Raw genomic sequence first — 26,076 nt, 5'->3', positions numbered from 1 at the left:
ACTGTAATAAATGATACATTTCCAGCTGCTGTGTCACATTATTTAATGGCTCAGGGTTTTGCCAAGAACTACAATTCTAGGAAATTATAAAGACAAAACAGATAAACATGCTAATTACACGCTAATTGATGTTTGCATCCTCTCTCTCTCTTTCTTTCTTCCTCTCGCTGTGTGTGTGTGTGTGTGTGTGTGTGTGTGTGTGTGTGTGTGTTTGTGCAATCACATGCATGTCTTTGGGGTAGCAATTACTAGATCTGAATGAATTTTTTGAATTAGAGAATTTTAAAATATAATTTATAATAAAAGCTACTGAAAAAGATGTGATTATAAATTATATTAGTATTGCACTGATTTTTCTTAACTCAATATTGCTTTTTATAGTAACCCAGAGGAAAGAAATTGAGATTATTATCTGGAACTGGGTAATCAATGACATACATATTCTTTTCTACAATCATTCACATAAGTGTTTAATAGAGAGTACTACAAGCCAAAACAACTAATTTCTGTGTAGATGTTGATAATGATTTTTAAGTCAGCAAATGGTTCTAAATTTGTACCAAGTATCTTCTAAGGACTTGGAAATGAAATTATAGTGTTAGCATATGTCTAGGGAGCACAAATGGAAATTGTCTACCATCAAGGCCAAAACAAAACCCTAGTTCGGTGTATGTAGAAACAAGGTTAAAGAAGTCAGGTCAAAGAAGCACACGTTTTATAATTCCACATAAAATAATTCCCTGAAAATTCAAGTATGCAGAGGTCAAGAATGAGTTGGTGATTCCATGAAGTTAGTGGTGTGAAGGACTGTAAATGGGTGTGAGGTTTCTCAGTATGAAGGAAGTATTTTTTTCAACTAGATTGTCTGGATTTATAAATCTGCATTATCTGTAAGTTTAGTACTTTGAGTTCTACATTCTCTCTCTCTCTCTCTCTCTCTCTCTCTCTCTCTCTCTGTGTGTGTGTGTGTGTGTGTGTGTGTGTGTGTGTGGTGTTTGTGTTTTCATGTGAAGGTTCCATGTTGATATTGGGAATCTTTCATAATGGGTCTTCAACCATACTCACTAAGTCAAGGGCTCCCAATCAAACTCATAATCTATAATCATGCTAAATTATCTACTAATTCTCATTTCTATGTTTAAAATGGTTAGTTTTACAGTATTATAAATTATGTTAGTAAAGGTTTTTAAATCCCTGTAATTATATCTACTTAAAAGGAGAGTTTCTAAAAGGAGAAATATTATTGTAGAGATCATACACACACACACACACACACACACACACACACACTCACACACACACAAAATATCCACACACACATTTTAAAAAATTATAAAATGGAGTTAGCATGTAACAGGATGATAATACCCATATTATACCCCACAGTCTAACAAATTAAACTAAGTGTCATGAGTGGGTTATGTCCCTTGGAATTGTTGACCAGTGAGTTCCCATAGACCCTTAACAATGCAACTAGTGCCAGTGCTATTTGTTGTCTTCAAAAGTTGTCAGCAAGACTCTCTTGCTGAGGACAACATAATTTTCATAGCGCTGGAACATGCTATGTATGGAAGAAAGAAGTAATAATAATTATATCCAGATATGAACACTGAGAACTACAAAAATTACTTCTCTGGAAAGGTGTGCCCACTAGTGCAATAGTGGAGTGAACATGAAGGGAGTAATTAGTCACTGAGTGACTTTAAGTAATACTCCACAGGAAGAAACCCACCCTTGAACCATCTTTAGGACAAGAACTTATGACTAGACAGGTCATAGCCTTTAGAGAAAAACCTATTATTAGTTTGCAAAATAGACAGAATCAAATATAACATCTTTTTTAAAAATAAAGTTGAATAATAAAAAACAACTAAGAATTAGTAACTAAGCATATTACTCTTTTCAAAGTGAAGACTCAAAAGATTTTCTATTTCTTCAGATTTGAGTATAAGTTTTAAACTTGTGTGACCTAAAAATCAAATTCAATTACTATGACTGACTTTTGAAATAAGCACTTAAATTTATCTCTTTCTATTTTTTAAAGCTGTCTTCTTTTAAAACAAGATTATTGTGGAATAAATTATTAATTTATAAATTATTAAGGAAGAAGTGAAAGACTAACAATACGATTAGAGGAAAGATTATTGAAATATCGTAGCTACTATTTCAAAATGGGGACAGGAAGTTCTATTCTATTCTATTCTATTCTATTCTATTCTATTCTATTCTATTCTATTCTATTCTATTCTATTCTATTCTATTCTATATCTTTTCCTTAACCAAGACAATGATGATAAAATGTTGTTAGGATTATTTAAAACCCATGCCGTTGTCATGTTTTATACTTGTATTGTTCAAAGCACAGGACACCCAACTGTTTTAATGTGCCCATGAGCTTGTTGTATGGATATTAGTAAAAGCTGAGTATGCAGCCCTACAAGAGTTACTTTTATAAATTCTGAGCAAATTCCATTTTTAAGTTTTTAAGCATGTTTGTAACAGAAACACAAAACTATAAAATTACATGTTAATTTTATACTATGCAATGTTTTGATGCATGCACATGTTACATAACTTATTCATGGTGAACATAATCTATTTTCTTTGTGGTGGAAACTTTCAGATTGTTTTTGACTAGACTTTTGAAGTAAGCAATTAATTTGGTTATTTTACTTTGCTTTAGTAGCACATACCAAAGTGTCTTACTGTCTTACTATAGCTTAGACGTCACTGATTACGTCTATGGCTTCTTGCAAATAATATTTTAGTCTTTGAGATTGACATCTGATGGCCCCACACATAAGTGAGCCCATGTAACATTTGCCTCTTAATGCCTGGCTTATTTTACCTAACATAATGATTTCACTTCCATGTGTGCTATTGCATATAGCAGGCTATGTTTTCTAATCAATGAGAACCAGTCCACTGTGTAAATACACCACATTTGTTTAACTATCATTAATTGACGATAGGTAGAATTAATTAGTGCTTCTATTGTGACTAGTTCCATTATGAACAAGGGGAGGCAGAGATAACTTTGACACAGACTTCTATTGCTTTGTATATACACTTATGAATGAGACTGCCAGATCATATATAGTAGTCACATCTTTAATTTTTGGTAGTCTTCTGAACTGGTTTTTTCATAACAGTTGTGCTAATTTATACTACTTGCAATGCATAAAGTTTCTCCTTTTTTAAATCCTTGCTAGTACCTGTTATTCTTAGACTATTCAGTAGTCATTCTTAAATGTAAAATGGTGAATGGGTACTGAAGTATACGTAGATGAGTTCTGGCATGCTATTGATAGTAGATGGCTATAGATAAAAATTCAGTGCATATGTCTATAAAAGAATAATTGTGATTAATATACCAGATTATAAAATTATAAAAAGGGGAATAGGGAACAGAATAAGGCAAGAGATGAAAGCCTGTAATTATGCTCTTTGTTCCTTCATGTTCTTTTATCTAGGAATGGAGCCCTTGGGGACGTTGTCTCAAAAGAAATCATACACATGACTATTCTGCAGCTTGAAAGTATTATAAAGTCCGTCATTGAGGCCGTGTTAATAGCAAAGTGTCAGTTGTGTCTAGTCGATGCCTTAGACTCAAGAACAGAAGACGCAGCGTCCTGCCTCCGAGCCACTCCATCTTATGAAAAATGCTCTTGGGATAGAAACATACCCTTCTGCCCTAAACACAGACGGGAAGGCGTCCCTGTGATTCCAATTGCCTGGTACGCGGTTAAAATTCGTCCTGTTTCTGTTTGTTACACTTACTCTGCTTACATGAGTTACGACAGTCTATTTGATGCAAGGCCAGATTGGACAAGACTAAATAGAATTGGTGACAAGTGTTGATTACTTTAAGACATTTGAAAATATATAGATGAGATATGTCTTTACATAACTTAACACATGAGAAAATTGAGGCTGAATGTGGCACATCACTTAACTGAATGCCCAGGGCAGATTCATCCCTGGCCCCCTTTCCCCTCATTGGCTTTATTTTGTTTGCATCTGTTGTTTTGATAGGAATCCCTTGGTTGGGAAGCAGCTACTCATGGATGCCTTTGTTTCACTTCTCCAGGGCTGCCTGTGCCATGAGTATGAGAAACGACACCTCTGTGACAGAGTTCATTTTGCTGGGAATTTCTAACAGTGAAGGACTAGAGAGCATGCTGTTCATCTTGTTCCTGGTCTTCTATGTCTTTGCCTTGCTGGGGAACCTGCTCATCTTCCTCACCATCCTGGCATCTCCTAACCTCCACACCCCCATGTATTTCTTCCTGGGGAACCTGGCAGTGTTTGACATTTTCTTCCCTTCTGTGAATTCTCCTAAGATGATGGACTCCCTAGTGGGGCAGAGCCGCACCATCTCATACCAGGGATGCGCCTCCCAGGTCTTCTTCTATCACACTCTGGGTGGCACAGAATGTTTCCTGTATACACTGATGGCCTATGACCGCTTTGTAGCTATTTGTCACCCTATGAGATACACAATCATCATGAATCACAGGGTGTGTACCTGTCTCACAGTGGGCACTTGGGTGGGAGGTTTTGTCCATGGGAGCATCCTCACTTTTCTTATCTTTAAGTTGCCCTACTGTGGACCCAATGAGGTAGACAGTTTCTTCTGTGACATTCCTGTGGTGCTGTCCCTGGCATGTGCAGACACCTCCCTAGCACGGACTGTGAGTTTTACCAATGTTGGTGTCATTGCGCTCACCTGTTTTCTTCTCATTCTCACTTCTTACACTCGTATTGTGATCTCCATCCTGCAAATCCATTCCTCAGAAGGCAGACACAGAGCCTTCTCCACCTGCAGTGCCCACCTGACATCTATCATCTTGGTCTATGGCCCTGTGATTCTTGTCTATCTTAGACCTGCTTCTAGTCCCTGGCTGGATTCTGTTGTCCAGGTGTTTAACAATGTTGTCACCCCCTCTTTGAATCCTCTGATTTACACCCTGAGGAACAAGGATGTGAAATTAGCTCTGAAGAAGGCGCTATCTCAAGAGGCCCAGCCTTTGGGGTATAAGGAATAGGAGAAATTCCTGTTTGAGGATTTTTATAGCTGCTTTAGGCCCACTGTGTAAATCTGTCTTCCTTCAGAAGAGTCTTAACAGTTATGTCATTGAATTTGTGCGGATGGACTGTTTCAGATTTATATCTTTCCAATTCTCTCTAGATTATGCCTTGTTTCTCCATTTTTAGTTTGCTCTTCTGTTTTTAGTATATCTTTTCTGTTCTCTGTACTCTGTGGCTGTTGAACCATTTCAATGGCTTATCGTGAATTGCATGGAGCCTACACATTATATGTTTTCTTTCTTTCTAGCTTTATTCCCTCTTTTCCTTTGCATGCAGTAAAACTGTGTTTTTTACATTGTTCTTTATTTCTCAAGGCAGAGGTGACCATGAGCTATGTTTTAAAATGGCAGAACTGAGACTATAAATGCAGAAAGTGCTTTTGAGCCTGAATTTTCTACACATTGCAGTCATTCTTTGTCTTGAAAACTGCAATACATACATACAAACATATATATATTATATATATAATATATAATATATATATATATATGATCAGGGATAACATTTGGTTGCTTTATCATTTGTTGTTTAACATTACTTAATTTAAGAACTATAGCTCTTATATTGAGACTCATCTACTCAAAAACTTAGAATAACAATTAATTTGTACATGACAGTGTTTGAAGTATTTTACACTTTTGACTAAGTCAGTCATGGTGTCCTAAGACACAGCTTCAATGTACATTCGTTTACAGTGAGACAAAGTGTGAGTAAGGGAATATTCATTGCTGGTATTTTGGGACCTGCAACTCAATCATCGTCTTTCCTTGTTATCCAGCTGCACTGGGAGAGCTGCAGGATTGTCAGTTTCACATAATGACCACTTGGGTGGAGGTATTATAATCCTCCTCTATGTATCATTCACTGCTCTCCTTACTTTCGTTTAGTATCTAGTATAACCATTACTATTTCTCCTATAAGAAAACTAAGCAGAGGGTTGTTGATATAGTAATGACATCATGGAGAGCCAGGTGGGGCAGGACTCTCAGTAATGTTTATAGATTCTGGCACTCTTGAGACAATAATAATTTCAAGTTGTTCACATTCTGAAGTAATATTTATTTGTTCACTCTGATGTAAATTTATGGGTTAAATTAAAACCTCCACCTGACTGGTTTAATGAGGAACTAGATAGCATGCTCACCAAATGACTCATAAAGATGAAACATGAAGTTGTTTAGGAAAACATTTCACTCTTCAATATACATGTAAAGCAAGTGAAAGCCACCTTGTTTATGTCACCACATTGCCAACCAGGAGTAGCTTAATTTCTTTATCTATGGTATGATATTTGATGCTTATTTTATCCCAACAATTTACTGTAGAAGTTGGCTGTTTAGGACAGAATTCATTATTTTACATTGTCAAAGGTGGTCAGGAGCATTGGGGGTGGCTTAGATGGGGTTCTTGGGCCAGGATCTAATAGGGTATTGCTGTCACATTTAACAACTGGGTGGTAGACTTCTGATGGAGCTTTCATTTGCATAGTAGCTCATCGCAGGCCTATTGTCAGGAGGCCTCCACCCCACCTTCACTCCATGGGCATTTGCCTTTACCCACCTCCTGTGCTCACACTCACATGCTGGAAGCTGTCTCCCCAACAGAAAGTGTCTAAGGGAGGCCTAAGCAGAAGTCTCTATAATCTTGCTTTCAGGATCAAATACAGACCCTTCAGTGATCATGAGATATAATTCACATTCAGGTGGAGAGAAACTAGGCTTCAAGTTGTGAAGGGATGTCCAAAAATGTAGCCACATTTTTAATGTGTAGTCACAGATCTATTTATATAAATGCTTTCCTATTGGAAACCTTTCTGTTTAGGAGTGTTTGTTAGATTAACACATGTTTTAAAGGAATTTCTAGATTTATAAGTTACCCTTTATCAGGTTATCTTTATCAGGCATGACATCACATGCTTGCAATTTCAAAACATAGGTAGTGTAGACGAGAAGATAAGCCATTCCATTTATTCCTGTCTACATAGTTTGAAGCAGGTCTATGTCACATGATAAATAAATAAATAAATAAATAAATAAATAAATTCCCGCACATCATTTAGATGTTTTCAGTCTTTTTCATTTGCATAGAACATTTGCTACCCATCATCCCAAAGTAATTTTTAAAAATATAAAACCTGTGACTCTTTTCAAGTTGTGACTCAGAATAATATACAATTTGTGGCTTTTTATTCCACAGTTTACAAGTAGGCAAAGATGAAATTTGGTTCACAGGGCAACCACTGGAGTAGTCAGGTGTTCCTTGGTAGTTTAACAGTTATGAGACATAGTGCTCCTGACCCAGAGAGAGGAAACAGTTGCAGACAGATGCGATTCTCGATGTAGGCTATGAAAAGCCAAGACAGAATAAACATGTAGGGTTACTGCCGTCAACCTAGAGGTAGATGTCAACTGCAATGCTTAGTTAGAAAGGACCCTAGGAAATGAGCAAAAGTGAAAACCCATGAGTTGGGGCTGCATAGCATCACTTCCGGCCTCTATGAAGCCAGTCTTGTGCACTTAGACCTTAACTCTTCCAAGCTGATGGTGGTGAGTTAAAACACACTTTGAAAAGAATGAAACGGCACATTAGAAATGATAATAACAGTAAGGTGTTCAAAAAACCATAGAGGGTAATATTACCTAATAATATTTACCTGAAATTACATGTAATATATAAACAAAAGTACAATATATGATTATACACATAATATAGCAAATATAGCATATGGAATTATTATATATTTCCTGTAATATATGTATATATATATTTGCTATACTATATATCACTTCTTCCAGCATGTTTTTTCCTTTGTCATAAGAACATTAAAATTTTATTCACTAGTTGCTCTGAGTTTTTCTCATGTTTTGTGGTTCAGTTACTAAAATCTTTGTTTCTTATTATGAGAATGGAAAAGGTTTAAATAAAGACTATAATCGTTTTAAGTAATTTTTGCAAAGACTCTCAGTTTAGAATGTTAAATTTTTTTTATCTTTATTAACTTGAGTATTTCTTATTTACATTTCGATTGTTATTCCCTTTCCCGGTTTCTGGGCCAACATCTCCCTATATGAATATCGGCGTAAAAATACTCAATAAAATTCTGCCAAACCGAATCCAAGAGCACATCAAAACAATCATCCACCATGATCAAGTAGGCTTCATCCCAGGCATGCAGGGATGGTTTAATATACGGAAAACCATCAACGTGATCCATTATATAAACAAACTGAAAGAACAAAACCACATGATCATTTCATTAGAAGCTGAGAAAGCATTTGACAAAATTCAACACCCCTTCATGATAAAAGTCCTGGAAAGAACAGGAATTCCAGGCCCATACCTAAACATAGTAAAAGCCATATACAGCAAACCAGTTGCTAACATTAAACTAAGTGGAGAGAAACTTGAAGCAATCCCCCTAAAATCAGGGACTAGAAAAGGCTGCCCACTCTCTCCCTACTTATTCAATATAGTTCTTGAAGTTCTAGCCAGAGCAATCAGACAACAAAAGGAGATCAAGGGGATACAGATTGGAAAAGAAGAAATCAAAATATCACTATTTGCAGATGATATGATAGTATATTTAAGTGATCCCAAAGGTTCCACCAGAGAACTACTAAAGCTGATAAACAACTTCAGCAAAGTGGCTGGGTATAAAATTAACTCAAATAAATCAGTAGAATGTTAAATTCTTAAAGAGGATATCTTGGTCCAAGAAGTGCTCTCCCTAGTGACTAGTGTGAGTAGTGTGCCCGTGTGTTAATGTTGTGGCCCATTCCTTTGGTGACAATAGAATCTTCCAGTGAAGAAGAAAAGCTGAACCCTTGGAAAACAGACTTCTCTTATACAGATGGGATATCTCTACCGACGCTCAAATTCTATAGAGAGGAAACGTTGTATTCCTGTCTTCACTACGCCTTAAATGAGGGGACAGGAACGAATGGAAATGTCATTTGCCCATTCAGTACAGTGTAAGAAACTCTGGTTTGGGAATCTGCATAACTCCAGGGTTTCAGCGGTGACCCTCCTTACTGTACCTCCTTGAAGAAGCTGCTTTAACCATATGTGTTTGGTTCCTCACACCAAATATGGAGATGCTGAACTTGCTTTCTTCTTTCAGTGTAATCATTACAAATACTTTAAAAAGATTTAGTTTTAATTTAACTCTAAAAATGGGGTTGATGAGATGGGTCATCTAGTTGCTCCTCCAGAGGATCTGGGTTAGATTTTCAGCATGCACACGACAGGGAACAATGGAACTTTTGTTCCGGGGGTTTTGATACCCTTTTCTGGCCTCATAATAAAATAAAGATAAAATGCGTGCGCGCATGCGCCATGTGTAGATGGGACACCGGAAGGCCAGGAGAAGTCAGATTCTCTAAAGCTGGAGTTTCAGGCAGTGGGAACTCATTAGGGATCCTCTGAAAGGGCAGGAATTTTCTTAACTCCAGAGTCATCTTTCCAGCTCCCATGAATAAGTTTAATAAGGATCTGCTCATGAACTGTAAAAATGTCTTGAGGGTTCCTAATTTCTGGTTTTGTCGGGGAAAATTATTTCCATTCTTGGCAATCAAATCTTGCTTTACAGCTTGGTTTCCTCATCAAGGTAAAGAAACAAGTTGTCTACAAGAAAGGGTGCTATTGAGTCGCAAGAAACTCATTACATCCTCTATCCTGCCTGACCTCTTGCTGTGATAAACAGCCTGGGACAAAATTGAGAGGAACTTAATAGTTGCAAAGGAAATTAATGAAGTTTTTGTTGTTATTGTTGACGATTATAATAGTTGTGTGGGTGTGGTCAACAATGCTTATGGAAGTTCTAGGAAGCAATGTGCCAGTATTTTTTCAGAGAACAATCTTGAATTACTGACTCAATTGTGGAAGTGAATACATTTGGTCTCTAAGCCAGACACTTCCTGGTGGTAGGAGATTAGACGCAAGCCAAAATGCGTGGCATGGTTACTGGCTGCAGAACCCAGTAGTATGTTTGAAGGCTGCAAATGTACAGCTTTATGCTGCTGCTCTGGTCGGCTTTAGCGCATACTCTCATTATTCCTTCCCCTTACTCAGGAACGAAGGGAGTTGAACTCTTCTCTTCTCTTCTCTTCTCTTCTCTTCTCTTCTCTTCTCTTCTCTTCTCTTCTCTTCTCTTCTCTTCTCTTCTCTTCTCTTCTCTTCTCTTCTCTCCTCTCCTCTCCTCTCCTCTCCTCTCCTCTCCTCTCCTCTCCTCTCCTCTCCTCTCCTCTCCTCTCCTCTCCTCTCCTCCCCTCCCCTCCCCCTCTTCCCCTCCCCTCCCTTACTTCCTCTCCCCTCCCCCTCTTCTCCCTTCCCCTCCCCCTCTTCTCCCTTCCCTTCCCCCTCTTCTCCCTTCCCTTCCCCCTCTTCTCCCTTCCCCTCCCCCTCTTCTCCCTTCCCTTCCCCCTCTTCTCCCTTCCCTTCCCCCTCTTCTCCCTCCCCTCCCCTCCCCTCCCCTCCCCTCCCCTCCCCTCCCCTCCCCTCCCCTCCCCTCCCCTCTCCTCCCCTCCCCTCCCCTCCCCTTCTCTTCTCTCTTCTCTTTGTTCTGGTCTGTCCTGTCCTTACTTCTGTCCTTCCTTTTTTGTCTCTCTCTTCTCTCCCTCCCTCCTTCCCTCCCTCCCTCCCTCCCTCCCGCTCTCTCATGAAAAGAAACTTGCTTCCTTTAACAAGATGCCCCAGAGATTAGTTCAGTTAGTACATTTTGTGATGTAAGTTTAGGTTCAGCAAATCAGGTTTACTTGTTCCCAGATAATTGGGTTGTTCCTGGACATCAGTGCTGACAACGGCACTTCTGTCTAAGTGCTTACACACATCCCACGTACAAACCGCTCACTCTCTGAGTTCGGAGACTCTACTCTGCGGTGGACATCATGTCCTCTGCGGCGGACACCATGTCCTCTGTGGCGGACACCATGTCCTCGGCTTCCTTGCTTTCCTTGCTCTTTCTTCTGTGACTTACATTTCCTTGTTTTCTGTTTTTTTGGACTAGAAACCCACTGCAATATTTTATTAAAATGCTAAATTAATCATTACTTGCAATTTAGCTCTTATATAATATTTTTCAAACTCTATATTATTATTATTAAACTTTAAACTTTAAGTTTTAAATTAAAAGCTTTACATTTTAAACTCCCATCTTTCTCTTTCTCTCTTACATATATTTACGGCTGCTGCTCATTCCTTTCAGTTCTTTAAGGTCATGCAGGTGTGAAATTATGTAATATATTTTTTTCAAAATTTAACAGCCATCATAGCTGTTCTTTTTCTGTCCTACTGCATGTATTGCTACCCATCTGTTTGCTGTTCAGAGATTAGTAAGATCACTCATGTGAACCCAGAAACAGAACCTTTCCTCAACAAGAAGAAACCAACAGGGATATTTACTGGTTGCGTTAAGAATTATTGCTTATGCAGGGTTATGATTTACTAAATCCAGTGATATTTTTATAATGAATAAACCAGGACTCTAATGTACACATTTTATTTCTTTCAAGATATATAATATCAGTTTTCAGGGCCAGCCCAGTTATAGTATTATTTCCTATGTTGGTGTTATTTAGAATGTCACTCTTTGATAATATACATAGTCACAATAAAGTTTTCTGTATCAACTATGCTAGTATTGCAACTTAGCGGATCTACTGACTAATTACTAATCATTGAAATGTTTCCAGATTTTCCCCAGACATTCTGTATAGAGGATCATATTATCTACAAGCCCAATTTACTCCTCTTTAAAGGCCATCTTTCACTTTTTTCATACCTAATTGTCTTATGAAGAAATTGTTCAACATTAAGTAGAAAAGATGAGAGAGTAGCGAACTTGATTGATAATTCTAGAAGGTAGACAACCAGGTTGTTACCAGTAAATATGACATTAGCTTATTTTTTTTCTTTGACAAGTTGGGGATGATCCATTCATCCTTAGCCAAAATATTCCAACAGAGATTAAACTGACAATTTGTAAGGTTGGTTTTGGATATACATCAAGATGGTCATATAATTTCCTTATTAATTTCTAGGCTACAATAATAATGTTACTTGAATTTTAAATGTTACAGCCAATTTACATCCTGAAAATCAGTCTCACTTGATCACCATGGAAGACATTTCTCATGTGTATTGGATTCTATCTCATACATTTTTGTTGAGAGTTTTTGCATTTTTAATTATAAAGATGTCATGGGCTGTTTGCCTATAATGTTTGTATAATATTTCAAAATATGAATTTATATATTTTGGTCCAGTTTTCTATACATTTAGAGGAGGAATTATAGATAAATCCAGTTCTATGAGCTAGAATAAAACTAACTCTAAATTGACTATTTTCACTTTAGTCATTTTCCTTGTGTTGTGCAACACCAAGTAGATAGATAACTGCATTTAGATATAAACACATAATATGAACTTATTATAAATCAAGCGTTTACATTGAAAACATTCACATTAGGAAATACATCCTGTCAGCTAGGTATGACTGCTCTCAGCTCTCATTGCAAGTGAGAGACTCACTGTCATAATTTTAGTTCATTTATTCCATTTATCTATTTGTTTGATACTACTTCTGTCTTTTTTTCTACAAAGGAAATAATAAACAGTAGTTTATAAGTGCATTTAACTTTAGGTAACAAACAATGAACATTAAAACACTTTGTTTTCAATATATTATGAAACCTTTCAACATTTTAAACATATGTAGTACTGGTCTAATTCGCTTTAATAGGTATTGTTGCTAACACAGCAATTTGATAGCTGTCTTTAAGATTGTAGTACCCTTTAATTTTACAGAAATTCTACACTGGCAAGCCCATGTTTAATACAGTCTTAAAAGTAGACAACTTATAAAAATTAAAAGATACTTGACACACATATGCATGCATATATATATCCACCTACCTGTTTTTTATTTGTTTGCTTTGGCACAATAGGTAAATATATTAAAAACAAAACAAAATGGAGTATCTAGAATATGAAGATATGTGTCCTGTGTACATCAAATGTGACTGCTAAAATTAATTCATAGGGCTGGAATATTTTGAAAAAATGTGACTTAAAGCTAGGTTAAGCAAAAGACAAAAGCTACACATGTATACAGTGTACTTAAGACTATGTCAGAACTGCAGTGGTATGATTGGGAAAATGACCCCTGAGTCTCAAAATTGATAAGGAAGGAAAAAAATCATTTTCCTTGAATTTTATGTATTTACAAATAAGTTACAAATTATCATACTACTTCCACAGTAAACATAGTAATGAGGGAGGGGCTAGGGAAGGGTAAAAGGAAAACAACAAAAGCCTTTAATTATTCCCTATGGTTATTCATTCATCTTGGGTAACTGGGGATACTGTCCTAAAAGGAACCAGTTCCACGAACACTCTCTGGTTTAGAAGGAAATTCATTACTTTAAGGTCAGATTAACAGCAGAACTGAGTGTCAAATCTACATTGTAGATTCAAGAAGAGAAGGTGAGACATCTTTTCTCTACGCTGGGACACTGGATGATACATTCTTGTTTTCAGAAACACATTTTCTTTGACTAGAAGCTTTAAGAAAATCCTCTGCTCACATTAGATGTGTTTCCTAGCTGCTGGTATGTGTATAAAGCTCTCAATGCTTTGTTTATTCTTGGGCATGCATCTCCCTCTTCTATTCTTTTTGTGTGTTGAGCAGATTATTTTGTAGCATAAAGGGAAACCTTTTTTCATGAGAAGTCTATGTTGCTGGGATTGGTCTCTAACTTCTGAAATTAAGTAATGTTCCTACTTCAACCACATAGTGCTAAAGTTGGTGGCATTACAAATGTCTGTATTCATTGATCTATTTTTAAAGCAATAGTAAGAAAACAATGAATGGGAGAAATACAGACTGTGTGCATGTTCAGGAGTATGCCTGTGTTTGTGTGTGTGTGTGTGTGTGTGTGTGTGTGTGTGTGTGTGTGTGAGTCTGTGTGCCATTATTTGTCTGAGTCAGGGGCGTGTGTGTGTATGTGTGTGTGTGCCTGTGTGTATGTGTCTGTGTCTGTGTCTGTGTGTGTGCCTGTGTGTGTGTGTATGTGAGTGTGTGTGTGTGAGTGTGTGTGTGTGTGAGTGTGTGTGTGAGTGTGTGGTTATGTCTTGAGGGGAAGTGAGTAACATCAGGAAGATAGGCTCCTATTTTTTTGCTTATTATTGATGCTAAAAAATATTCTTTTCCATATTGTTACCCTTCCTAATCCTATGAGTACATCTTTTAATGAGTGTATATTTATTTAGTCACATGATATTTTATCCTGATAACTAAATATAAGTGATTATAGTGCATATAAAACTGTGGTATTAACAAATGTTAGTGTGAAATTTAGAATTTGCTGATTGTTAAGACAGAGATCAATTTTGCACTTTTCTCAGAAAAGTTATTCCCTCTTCTGTCTTCCTAGGAGGTGAACACGTAGGTTCTAACTTGAGATGCTTCGTGATGGGAAATTGGGGACTCCATGATTAGATGAGACACAGTTCAAGATAGCTTTTCTGATATCAGATCCTGTCTTAGGTCACCTATATGTGAGGTATGGTATTGAGACCTGTCTGCAAAAGCCAGAAATAAGGATTCTGAATGTGTGTGTAAGACAGCTGTGAACTCTGTTCTTTGCCTGGGTTAGGTGAGGGAAAGGTAGCTGTGCTTCTTTGCAGTGTTGATCTGGTTATGAATTACACAAGGAAGTCTGTGAGAAAGAGAAGATCTGAGCACTTGTAACCTGCTAAATGTTCCTTCGTGAAACACACTTTTTTTAAGATTTATTTATTTATGTATATGAGTACACTGTCACTGTCTTCAGACACACCAGAAGAGGCATTGAATCTCATAACAAATGGTTGTGAGCCACCATGTGGTTGCTGGGATTTGAACTCAGGACCTCCTGGAAGAGCAGTCAGTACTCTTAACCATTGAGCCATCTCTCCAGCCCCAAAACACACTTTTTAAGTGAGAGGAAAAGAATGTTTCCCAGATTAATATATCTTCTTTTGCCTTAAACTACTGGCTCCATAAATGTGTTTGGTTAAATAAATAACTAAACAGTTAGAATATTAATAAACTAACCCACAGGTTCTTTACGAGCTGTTTTATATTAAATTTCCATCTAACCTCCAAGACTGAGTGTTACTGCACAGTCACTCTTACCTCAGGGTTAATTGCTAGAAGGTAACTTATTAAACTGACTCCATTATGTATTTCCTACTAAATAACCAGCAACATTTTCAGCATTATAGTTTTATCTCACTCCATCCTGACAAAACCCTAAGAGATAGAAAGTATCCAACTTCCTTAGAGTGGGTGAGGTTCTGAGCTATGAAGCTTTTCAGGGCTCAGAGGGGCAAACTGGAAGGTAACGGTCAGAAACCGATTTTATATTTCTCTGGGTATTTAAGGCACAGGAATTCTATTTATTTTATATTTCTAGCATGGTATAGAAAATAAGTATGTGAAATTGTATTGAATGCTAAATCAGACTCGATGTCTAGATAGCTAGAATGGAGTCCCTTTACTTCCTGTTCATGTCTGTGCTGGTCTTTCATCTAATCATACAGTTTGGATAAGTTCAGACAAGACCTGGATCATACACTAAGGACAATGATTATCTGAAACCTTCTTCCTCTTCATTCTTTGCATTAATTATGCTTTCAAGTATAGCAAGGATGCTTCCTTGTTCAAAACCAAAATAAACGCAGATCTGCAATCTGCTAAGCACTGTGAGTGGTTCGTCAGGCTATTTCTATGAGTAAATATTAGTGACAGTAGAGCAAGTTGACAACTGCTTGGCCACATATTGATGTGCAACATAAAACAGAAGAAATTCTTAGGATCATTAAGAAATGGTGTCAAGATTCATCAATGATATTGGAATTTGCATTTGTGAGATCTTTTTAGTATAGAATTGAAGCTTGACTGAGAGTTTTTTCTTCAAAGACACAGTCTACCTTGTGTCTGTGTATGAGTAGAGTCTGAGTATAAACAACAGGCGATTTTTCTAAGTATGAGTGATAAAGGGTAGAAAGCATATTGTTGGAGGGAAAGAGTAAAGAGAAGAGTCTCAATTTCTTTCCTTGGCACAGTTTTATACTCCCATATTGAGGCAATTGGCTTACATACAATTCAAGCACAGCTTGTCTATCTAAAATGAGGTCATGATCTGGTAGTTCACTTTCCATAAGAAAAATTGGAACTGTAAAATGGGCAAATTTAATAATATTATTACTGTTACCATTATTATTATTACTATTGTTGTTATTATTATTATTATTATTATTACTATCATCATCATAATGTGATGTGAAAAAAACAAAACAATTGGGTGACAGGAACCAATTGTTTCCAGTCTTTTCCCCACATAAAGTGTGAAGAAATGGAGATCAATATGGCACATAACTTAAGTGCATGTCAAGGGCATTTCCTCCTCATTGGCTTTATTTTGTTTGCATCTATTGTTTTGATAGGAATCCCTTGGTTGGGAAGCAGCTACTCATGGATGCCTTTGTTTCACTTCTCCAGGGCTGCCTGTGCCATGAGAAACGACACCTCTGTGACAGAGTTCATCTTGCTGGGAATTTCTAACAGTGAAGGACTAGAGAGCATGCTGTTCATCTTGTTCCTGGTCTTCTATGTCTTTGCCTTGCTGGGGAACCTGCTCATCTTCCTCACCATCCTGGCTTCCCCCAACCTCCACACCCCCATGTACTTCTTCCTGGGGAACCTGGCAGTGTTTGACATTTTCTTCCCTTCTGTGAATTCTCTTAAGATGATGGACTACCTAGTGGGGCAGAGCCGCACCATCTCATATCAGGGTTGCGCCTCGCAGATTTTCTTCTATCACACCCTGGGGTGTACTGAGTGCTTCCTGTATACAGTGATGGCCTATGACCGCTTTGTGGCTATTTGTCACCCTATGAGATACACAATCATCATGAATCACAGGGTGTGTACGGGTCTCACAGTGGGCACTTGGGTGGGGGGTTTTGTCCATGGGAGCATCCTCACTTTTCTTATCTTTAAGTTGCCCTACTGTGGCCCCACTGAGGTGGACAGTTTCTTCTGTGACATTCCTATAGTACTCTCCCTGGCATGTGCAGACACCTCCCTAGCACAGACCGTGAGTTTTACTAATGTTGGTGTTGTTGCACTCACATGTTTTCTCCTTGTTCTCACTTCTTACACTCGAATTGTCATCTCCATCTTGAAAATCCGTTCCTCAGAAGGCAGGCGCAGAGCCTTCTCTACCTGCAGTGCCCACTTCACATCCATACTCTTGTTCTATGGTCCCGTGATTCTTGTTTATCTTAGACCTGCTTCTAGTCCCTGGCTAGATTCTGTTGTCCAGGTGTTTAATAATATTGTCACGCCTTCCTTGAATCCTCTGATTTATTCTCTGAGAAACCACGAAGTGAAATCAGCCCTGAGAAAGGTGTTAAATCAAGCAATACAACCTTTAGGGTATAAGGAATAGAAACAATCTTTTCCTATATAATTCTGATGTTGTTTAAAGTCTTCCTTCATGAGTTACTGTTGCCAAATGAGTCAGATGGTCAAACCTAGTTGTTTGGGGTCCTCACAAGGCAGGGTTTATTTGGGCTGATATGTGAATTTTATACTGGAAAGAAGAGTTTGCAGATTAATCCAGTGTTTTTAATTAATTGTAATTTGCCAAAACAATGAGTCTTTCTGCTCTTCAAAGTCTATGTGTTAACTTCAGTTTTGATTTTTTTTTAATGAAACTGAACCTTTTAGAAGCTGTAAAGTAACTTATACTCCTTTCAATTGCTTTCATCACTCCTTTCCAATATTATCTTTCTGTATTCTACTAAATGCCACTTTAGGGTCATTGTCTTTAATAAAATTTGAAATTTGAAACTAGGATAGAAGTCAATAAATGTGTCTTTATTTTGCCAATCATTCTAAATGTCAATAGGAAAAACAATCCAAGTATGAGAGACATCAAGTTCAAATATCCTCAAGAGTGTTCTCTATTGTCTGACAAGATGCTGTCTTATTGGGTAAAGTCCAAGGGTGCTGATTTGCTTGTTGTGAACTCTGATTGGTATAAGAAAATTAAATTTTGCATAATAATGTAGTCACGAACTCCCAGAAAGCAAAGGGAGTCAATAGAGCATCCTGGTGTGACTAGTCCCCACTCAAAATCAGATATTCAGGACAAAAATGTCGCTGTAAAAGAAATCGATTTCATCCAGAAGCCAGACCATGAGAAGTTGGTTAGGGCTCCATTCTCCTAAAGACTGTCTCAGAGCCTTAGGTAGGCCAATGCAGTGATGTAAAAGAGTGGGACCATGTGCAAGGGCTACACAGGTTTTTTTTCTTCTTATTTTTATTACTGGAAAACTCATGAGTAACAACCCGTTTTCCATGCTCTAGAATTCCCTTCAATTCCTTAGATGTACACCATGTTTTCCTTCAAATTAAGTATTATTTCACCTTTAATCAAAGAAGTTAGCCAGTCCTATGATTATCTAAAGATAATCTAAGAAGGACTGAAGCATCCACATTTTGGCCTTCCTTCTTTTTGAGCTTTATATGGTCTGTGAATTGTTTCTCGACTATTCCAAGCTTTTGGGCTAATATCCACGTATCAGTGAGTGCATATCATGTGTGTACTTTTGTGATTGGGTTACCTCACTCAGGATGATATTTTTTAGTTCCATGCATTTGCCTCAGAATTTCATGTAGTCATTGTTTTTAATAGCTGAGTAGTACTTCATTGTGTAAATCACCACAATTTCTGTATCCATTCCTTTGTTGAAGGGCATCTGGTTTTTGTTTTTAAGCTTTTGGCTATTATCAATGAGGTTGCAATGAACATAGTGGAGCACATGTCCTTGTTATATGTTGGAGCATCTTTTGGGTACATATACCCAGGAGTGGTATAGCTGGGTCCTCAGATAGTACTATGTCCAATTTTTCTGAAGAACCTCCAGATTGATTTCCAGAATGGTTGTACCAGCTTGCAATCTCACTAACAATGGAGGAGTGTTCCTCTTTCTCTACATCCTCACCAGCATCTGGTGTCATCTGAGTTTTTGATCTTAGCCATTCTGACTAAGCCATTCTGGTGTGAGGTGGAATCTCAGGGTTGTTTTGATTTACATTTCCCTTATGACTAAAGATGTTGAACATTTCTTTAGATGCTTCTCAGCCATTCATTATCCCTTAGTTCTATACCCCATTTTTAATAGGATTATTTGATTCTCTGGAGTCTAACTTCTTGTGTTCTTTGTATATATTGGATATTAGCCCTCTATCAGATGTAGGATTGGTAAAGATCTTTCCCCAATCTGTTAGTTGCATTTTTGTTCTATTGACAGTGTCCTTTGCCTTAGAAAAGCTTTGCAGTTTTATGAGGTCCCATTTGTTGATTCTTGATCTTTGAGCATAAGCCATTGGTGTTCTGGTCAGAAAAATTTCTCCCATGCCTATGTGTTTGAGGCTGTTCTGCACTTTCTCTTCTATTAGTTTCAGTGTATCTGGTGTTATGGGGAGATCTTTGATCCACTTGGACTTGAGTTTTGTACAAGGAGATAAGAATTGGTCAATTTGCATTCTTCTACATGCTGACCTCCAGTTCAAACAGCATCATTTGTTCAAAATGCTGTCTTTGTTTCCATTGGATGTTTTTAGCTCCTTTGTCAAAAATCAAGTGACCACAGGTGTGTGGGTTCATTTCTGGATCTTCAATTCTATTCCATCGGTCTACCTGCCTGTCTCTGTACCAATACCATGCAACTCTTATCATGATTGTTCTGTAATACAGCTTGAGGTCAGGGATGGTGATTTGCCCAGAAGTTTTTATATTGTTGAGAATAGTTTTTTTCATTTCTGGATTTTTTTGTTATTCCAAATGGAGGATGCTTGCAGCTAACCATTGCACTGAGCATGGGGTCCTGAATGGAGGAGTTAGAGAAAGGACTGAAGGAGCTGATGGTGTTTGCAAGCACATATGAAGAATAACAATTTCAACCAACCAGATCCCCCCAGAGCTCCCAGAGACTAAACCACTAACCAGTGAGTACACATGGAAGGACTCATGACTCCTGACAAATATAGGAGCTTAGGATGTCATTGTCTGGCATCAATAGAAGGAGAAGCCCTTGGTCCTGTGAAGGCTCATTTCCCCAGTGTAGGGGAATTCCAGGGTGTTGAGGGGGGAGTGGATGGGTGGGAGTCTGAGCATCTTCATAGAAGCAGGGGGAGTAGGAGGGGCATGGGAGAGGGGAGAAAGGAGATAGCATTTGAAATGTAAATACATAAAATTCCAATAAAAAAGGAAAAAATATTTCAGTACTTGTGAAAGGAAAATAATAACAACCATATAAGAAACAATTTACAGAGTAGTTAATGTGAAATGTGGTAGTGTGAAATGTTGCTCACGTTGTTCTTACAGTATGGTTTCACACAGAGTTACAAAAACTAATGGATTTTAGACCAGAATACAAGACTGACTCAAGACCAACATGTTCCTGGAGAAGTCTATAGAGAAGGTTCAGTTGAAAACACCAGGTGTGGATTTACCTATTACCCTGTTTTAAAAGAGAACTAAAATCCAGTCTTAGTGACCTGAGATAATGCTATCCTATGCTGGAATTTTTCTGTGACAACACCTTGCTGACAACTTCCTTTGCTGTATCTTCTTCCTCCTAATTCAATGTTCGCTTTGAGGATTTTGTTCTTTGGCTATCAATGGCAGCCTCTACTGAGATTCTCTCCTATGTGTCATAAAAGTCTCCTTTTGATTACTCTATCTCTGTAAACTGGGAGAAAAAAATTCTTTTTTTTTTTTTTTTGTTCTCTTTTTCGGAGCTGGGGACCGAACCCAGGGCCTTGCGCTTCCTAGGCAAGCGCTCTACCACTGAGCTAAATCCCCAACCCCGAGAAAAAAATTCTTAAACATTGTGGGGTAAAGTATGTTATAGAGCCAGGAGTTCCCATTATTTGTAACCATGCACTATTCCTCTAATGTAATAGAATTATGAATAGTAGAAATTATGACAGGAACAAAATGTACTATTTATTTTTGTAATACTTCAAAAATTATTATTAATTTTTATTTGTACATGAGTGATCTGTCTCACCCAGAAGAGGAAATCAGAGTATGATATAGACGGTTATGAGCCACCCTATGGTTTCTGGGAATTTAACTTAAGTCTCTGAAAGAGCAGTCAGTGCTCTTAATGCCTTAGCTATCTCTCCAGTCCCCAGAACTTATTCTTTTAATATTCAATCAAACAACTCCATGATTAGAATCATCTTGTTGGACTACCATTGTTTATCACAGAAACACCTAGAATAAGACACATCCATGTGAGAGCCAACTATATGTTCTTCCAGATACCATTAGCTCTTCTATTTTGCATATAGTAAAAATGAGATTTGAATTATGTTTCTCCTTCTGTAGTAGCTTTCAATTGGCCATAGTTTCTTAGCTAGTTATGGGGTCTTGAAAGCCCCCTTTTTAAGCCATGCTAGAGTTTTAAGTTGACCTTGTCTACGTCTTATGTAGGTAATCAAAGTGCTGTGAGTTCATATGTCCAGCATCCATGTAATTTACAGAAGACAGCCTTTCACAGTCTGCTTTGCTATCCACTGGCTACTGCATTCATTCTGCCTCTTTTCCCATGATGTTTCCTCAACTGTAGGAGTTGGGGGAGATAGATGCTCCTTCTATGTTTGAACATTCACAATCAATTGTTCTCAGTGTTGTGGCCAGATATAAATCTTTGCATCAACCACTGCCTATTGGAAAAATAAGTATTTGTGACTAAGGCTGAGAATAGCAGAAATATATGAACATTAGCACAAATAATTAGAATGTAGTTTGATCACATTAGCAAACAACAACAATGGGTTCCTAGTTAGGGCTTAAATGCTTCCTAACCATCAAATATTATCAAGGTTTAAGGTACCAGGAATGAGTTATTTCTTTAATTCAGGGCTCATACCCAATCAGAAGTCATCTAGTTACCCCATAACAGTTATGGTCTTATTACATAGTGGCTCAAAGTATCCATAAAGTACATTAAAATCATTAAAATATACACAGATAAAAATTAATAGTTGTCTTAAGGGCAAATAGAAAACATTTTCAAGTAAGAAATAAGATATGAATTCAAGTATTTAAAGAAATAATTATGGGATATTATATAAATTTATGGGTGGTATAAGTGTGGTAGTCATTTCTCTATTATGGTGATTAAATATTCTGATAAAAAGTAAGTAGAGAAAAAGGCTTTATTTAAGCTTGCAGTTCCAAAGGTTTAAAGTCCATAATGATTGAGGCAGCATGTTAAAAGAGCAGGAAGCAGACTGATCACATTTCATTCCTAGACAGAAAGAAGCAGAGAGAGAACAAGAAATAGATTGAGGCTATAAAACTTCAAAGTCCTCTTTGAAAAGTCTTCAATTAAAGTGAAGTGTTTTATCTAGAAATAGTCTACACTTTCTAAAGATTCCATGACTTCCTTATAAAACACTACAAACTGGAGACCAAGTATACAAATGTATGAGAGCATGGGGATATTTCTCATCAAAACCACAACAAAATGTTACACAATAAGTTGTGTTCCTTTTTCCTTTTCTTTTTGAAATCAGTAAATATTAGGTGCTTCCCTTTTTTCTATATGTGGTTTTTTTAATCTCTGCTTTTTATTCAGTCTGTATCCCCAAAGAGTGGAGTAATTGCAAGTGTTTGAACCCCAGGGACGGTGCTCCTCCAGGGAAAACTGGAGATTTACAATAAAGGAGCTTTACATAAATAACTGGCCTTACAACTGCTAGGTGAATATCCTACTACTCTAGGGAGTATAAGAAGAAGGGTAGAGATGAGAAGGAAGGAAGGGACAAAAGTAGAGGCCTTCCCAGATAATTGATCCCTCTGTTCTACACTTTCTAGTCAGGTCATGGGGGATGAGAGTCCCAAAGGAGACTAACATTATTTATTGCTCTTTAGTGGCTAGCTAGAGGCTGCTCTGTCACTCAGGGCATGAGTCCTGCTGGGTCACAGATTCCAAGCTTCATCAGCTCCGTCCTATTCTGAGAGCCCCTCACTCCACCTGGCGTCATAGTCAGGATGTTCTGTTTCATACCTCTAATAACAGAAGGAGGATGTGGGCATGAGTTTTAGCCTATTCTACAGTAATCTTCAGTGTGTAAGTGCCCCCTTCCCCTGAAATGCTTTTATTTCCCCCGAGGTGTATGTTTCCATGAGGGAGTAAGAGCCTGTGCTTACTTGAGTCTGCATGAATTTATATTTTTATGGCACTTTATGAACTTACCATCTGCGTGATGACCATGAGCCTTACAAACAATCATGTGGATAGCACACAATCATAGTTTGGATCATGACTTTTGAGAGTATTGAAGCAGTGAATAACACTGTCAACTCTAAGTGGATTTTCCACACACTGAATATTATGTTTGTTCTTTTGTTTTCTTATGTGTCTGCCAGCTGGATTTCATTTTTCAGTTGTACTGACATTGAAGAAAAGAAAGCTTTATGAATCACTCATATCAACAGGACACTTAAATAGATCCTAGTCCCCGAGTGGTCATGGTTATTTTTTCAGAACGTTAGAATTTTGTAGTTTTTTAAAAAGATGCGTAGGAACAGAATTGCATAGGTATTTTATGTATATTAGAGCATTATACTGTATAAGAAAACTTAAGTTACCAGTGTCCTTCACAGGGAATAACATTAAGTTCAGAGATACTTGAAACATTCACCTGGATTCAGAGTGAGGAGCTGATGTGACATCTGAACTCAGATGTCTCACTCTATACCAGTGGCTTGCAATTTGTGTGTTCTGACCTTTTTGGAGGTTGAGCGATCCTTTCACAGGGGTTGCCTATTAGATATCCTACATATCAGATATTTACATTATGATTAATAACAGTAGCAAAACTACAGGAATAGCAATGAAAATAACTTTTGGTTGGGGGTCACCACAACATAAGGAACACAAGGGTTGCTGCATGAGGAAGGCTGTAACCACTATTCTATACTGTCACTGCTCAAAAGTCTAAATTCAAGTCCACCTTTTTAAGTTTTAGGGAACAGTTAAAAATGGGTGGATAATTCAATATCAAGTATTAATTGGTGACAGTATTAGATGAAACCTCAACAACGAATGGGTTGGCAGTGGGTTCTCTAAAGGCTTTGACTCTTTTGGCAAGTTCAGCTAAATGGGTCCCTCCTTTTGTCTTCTAGGAGTAAGTGAACTTGAAAATGAGGAATTGCACTTTGGTAACTGAATTCCTCCTGATGGGAATCCCACACACAGCTGGGCTGGAAAGGATGCTCTTTGTCCTCTTTTTGGCCTTCTACCTGCTCACTCTTCCAGGAAACCTACTCATTCTGCTGGCCATCCTGACTTCCACCAACCTTCACACTCCCATGTATTTCTTCTTGGGAAACCTGTCAGTGCTTGATATTTTTTTCCCTTCTGTGAGTTCCCCAAAGATGATGCGCTACCTCACGGGACACAGCCACACGATCTCTTACCAGGGCTGTGCCTCCCAGCTCTTCTACCATTTCCTGGGCTGTGCTGAGTGCTTCCTGTACACTGTGATGGCCTATGACTGCTTTGCAGCCATCTGTCACCCTTTGAGGTACACGGTCATAATGAATCCGTGGGTGTGTGGCTCCATGACTGTGGCCACGTGGATGGGGAGCTGTCTGCATGCGTCTGTCCTCACATTTCTCATCTTCAAGTTACCCTACTGTGGACCCAATGAAGTGGATAACTTTTTCTGCGACATCCCAGTGGTGCTGGCCCTGGCTTGTGCAGACACCTCTCTGGCACAAGCTGTAAGTTTCATCAATGTAGGTCTTGTTGCACTGGTGTGCTTCCTCCTTATCCTTATTTCTTACTCTCGCATCGTTGTCTCCATCTTGAAAATCCGTTCTTCTGAAGGCAGGCACAGAGCCTTCTCCACCTGCAGTGCCCACTTGACATCCATCCTGCTCTTCTATGGCCCAGTGGTCCTCATTTACCTCAGACCTGCCTCTACTCCTTGGCTGGATTCAGTGGTTCAAGTGTTGAATAATATTGTTACTCCTTCCCTTAATCCTTTGATATATTCCTTGAGAAACAAGGAAGTAAAGGTGGCTTTGAGAAAGGCATTGACACGAGGGATGCACACTTCTGGGGAGTAAGCTTTATGTCAAAATCTCTTCCTCACAGATTTGTCTCTATTGCTCACTGGAAGCTGCTCTTATTTTTGTATGATTTTAAAAGCATTTGTGCCATACTCGATGCTTCGTTGATGGCAGCTATTTGTTTGATTGAAGCACACAGTTGTATACTCTTTAATTTTAAGATTGTAATATAATTAGAACATTTCCTCCTTCCTTTTCCTTCCCCCAAAACCTCAGATATACCCCTTCACCTCTTATTCAAGTTCATGGCCTCTTTGTTCTCTTGTTTTATTGCACACATATGTTTATATCTCTCTAGATGTATTTGTATATGCATATATTCCTGAGTATAACCTGTTGAATTTATATAATGTTAGTTGTATGTTTGTTTTCAGACTGACCTTTTGTCAATGGCCAACAAATTGGCACATCCTTTACGGAGGAAGATGTTCCCTTGAGGTGTCCCCTTCCATTCTTAACACCTCTTTTACTTTCTTTTGTATTCATTTCTCATTTTTAAGGAATATTTACCCCCATATACGTATATGAGTTTAGATCCCTTCAATTTGATTTTACAGTTGTGTTTGCAGTCTATTTGGAGTAAACTTGGATTCTCTTTTAATTTACTTCCATGGTTCTGATGTAATTTGATTACTTGGTATGTTGTCCAGATTTCTTTAATTATTGAGAGTGGCAGTCTATATTGAGCTAATATCACTATAGCAGAGTTTCAGTACCTCTAGGACATGTAATGCTAAAATTTACTTTTTAAAAGAGAAAAAGTAGTTAGACAATC

General features: G+C 37.8%; 3 protein-coding genes across 3 annotated transcripts; all 3 read left to right on the top strand.

The window, feature by feature from the left end:
- Window positions 1–4,109: 4,109 nt before the first annotated feature.
- On the top strand, window positions 4,110–5,048 carry Or10d5b (olfactory receptor family 10 subfamily D member 5B). Its single transcript, NM_001000477.1, has one exon. The coding sequence runs from the start codon at window positions 4,110–4,112 to the stop codon at window positions 5,046–5,048; it is 939 nt and encodes a 312-aa protein (NP_001000477.1).
- An 11,598-nt stretch (window positions 5,049–16,646) lies between these two features.
- On the top strand, window positions 16,647–17,585 carry Or10d5j (olfactory receptor family 10 subfamily D member 5J). The gene is given in 1 exon segment (NM_001000790.1): window positions 16,647–17,585. A coding segment is annotated over 1 exon segment (939 nt).
- Window positions 17,586–24,368: 6,783 nt separating this feature from the next.
- On the top strand, window positions 24,369–25,298 carry Or10d5 (olfactory receptor family 10 subfamily D member 5). The gene has a single exon (NM_001000476.1). It carries the CDS (start codon window positions 24,369–24,371, stop codon window positions 25,296–25,298), a length of 930 nt encoding a protein of 309 aa, NP_001000476.1.
- The last annotated feature ends 778 nt before the right edge of the window (window positions 25,299–26,076 follow it).

The sequence above is a fragment of the Rattus norvegicus genome, chromosome 8 (genome assembly GCF_036323735.1).
Source record: "Rattus norvegicus strain BN/NHsdMcwi chromosome 8, GRCr8, whole genome shotgun sequence".
NCBI lineage: Eukaryota > Metazoa > Chordata > Mammalia > Rodentia > Muridae > Rattus > Rattus norvegicus.
This window is presented reverse-complemented; position numbering and strand designations above follow the sequence as displayed.

Bases quoted from the DNA above. Each gene is read 5' to 3' on its own strand.
- Or10d5 (NM_001000476.1), top strand. From the start codon at position 24,369: ATGAGGAATTGCACTTTGGTAACTGAATTCCTCCTGATGGGAATCCCA.
- Or10d5b (NM_001000477.1), top strand. From the start codon at position 4,110: ATGAGAAACGACACCTCTGTGACAGAGTTCATTTTGCTGGGAATTTCT.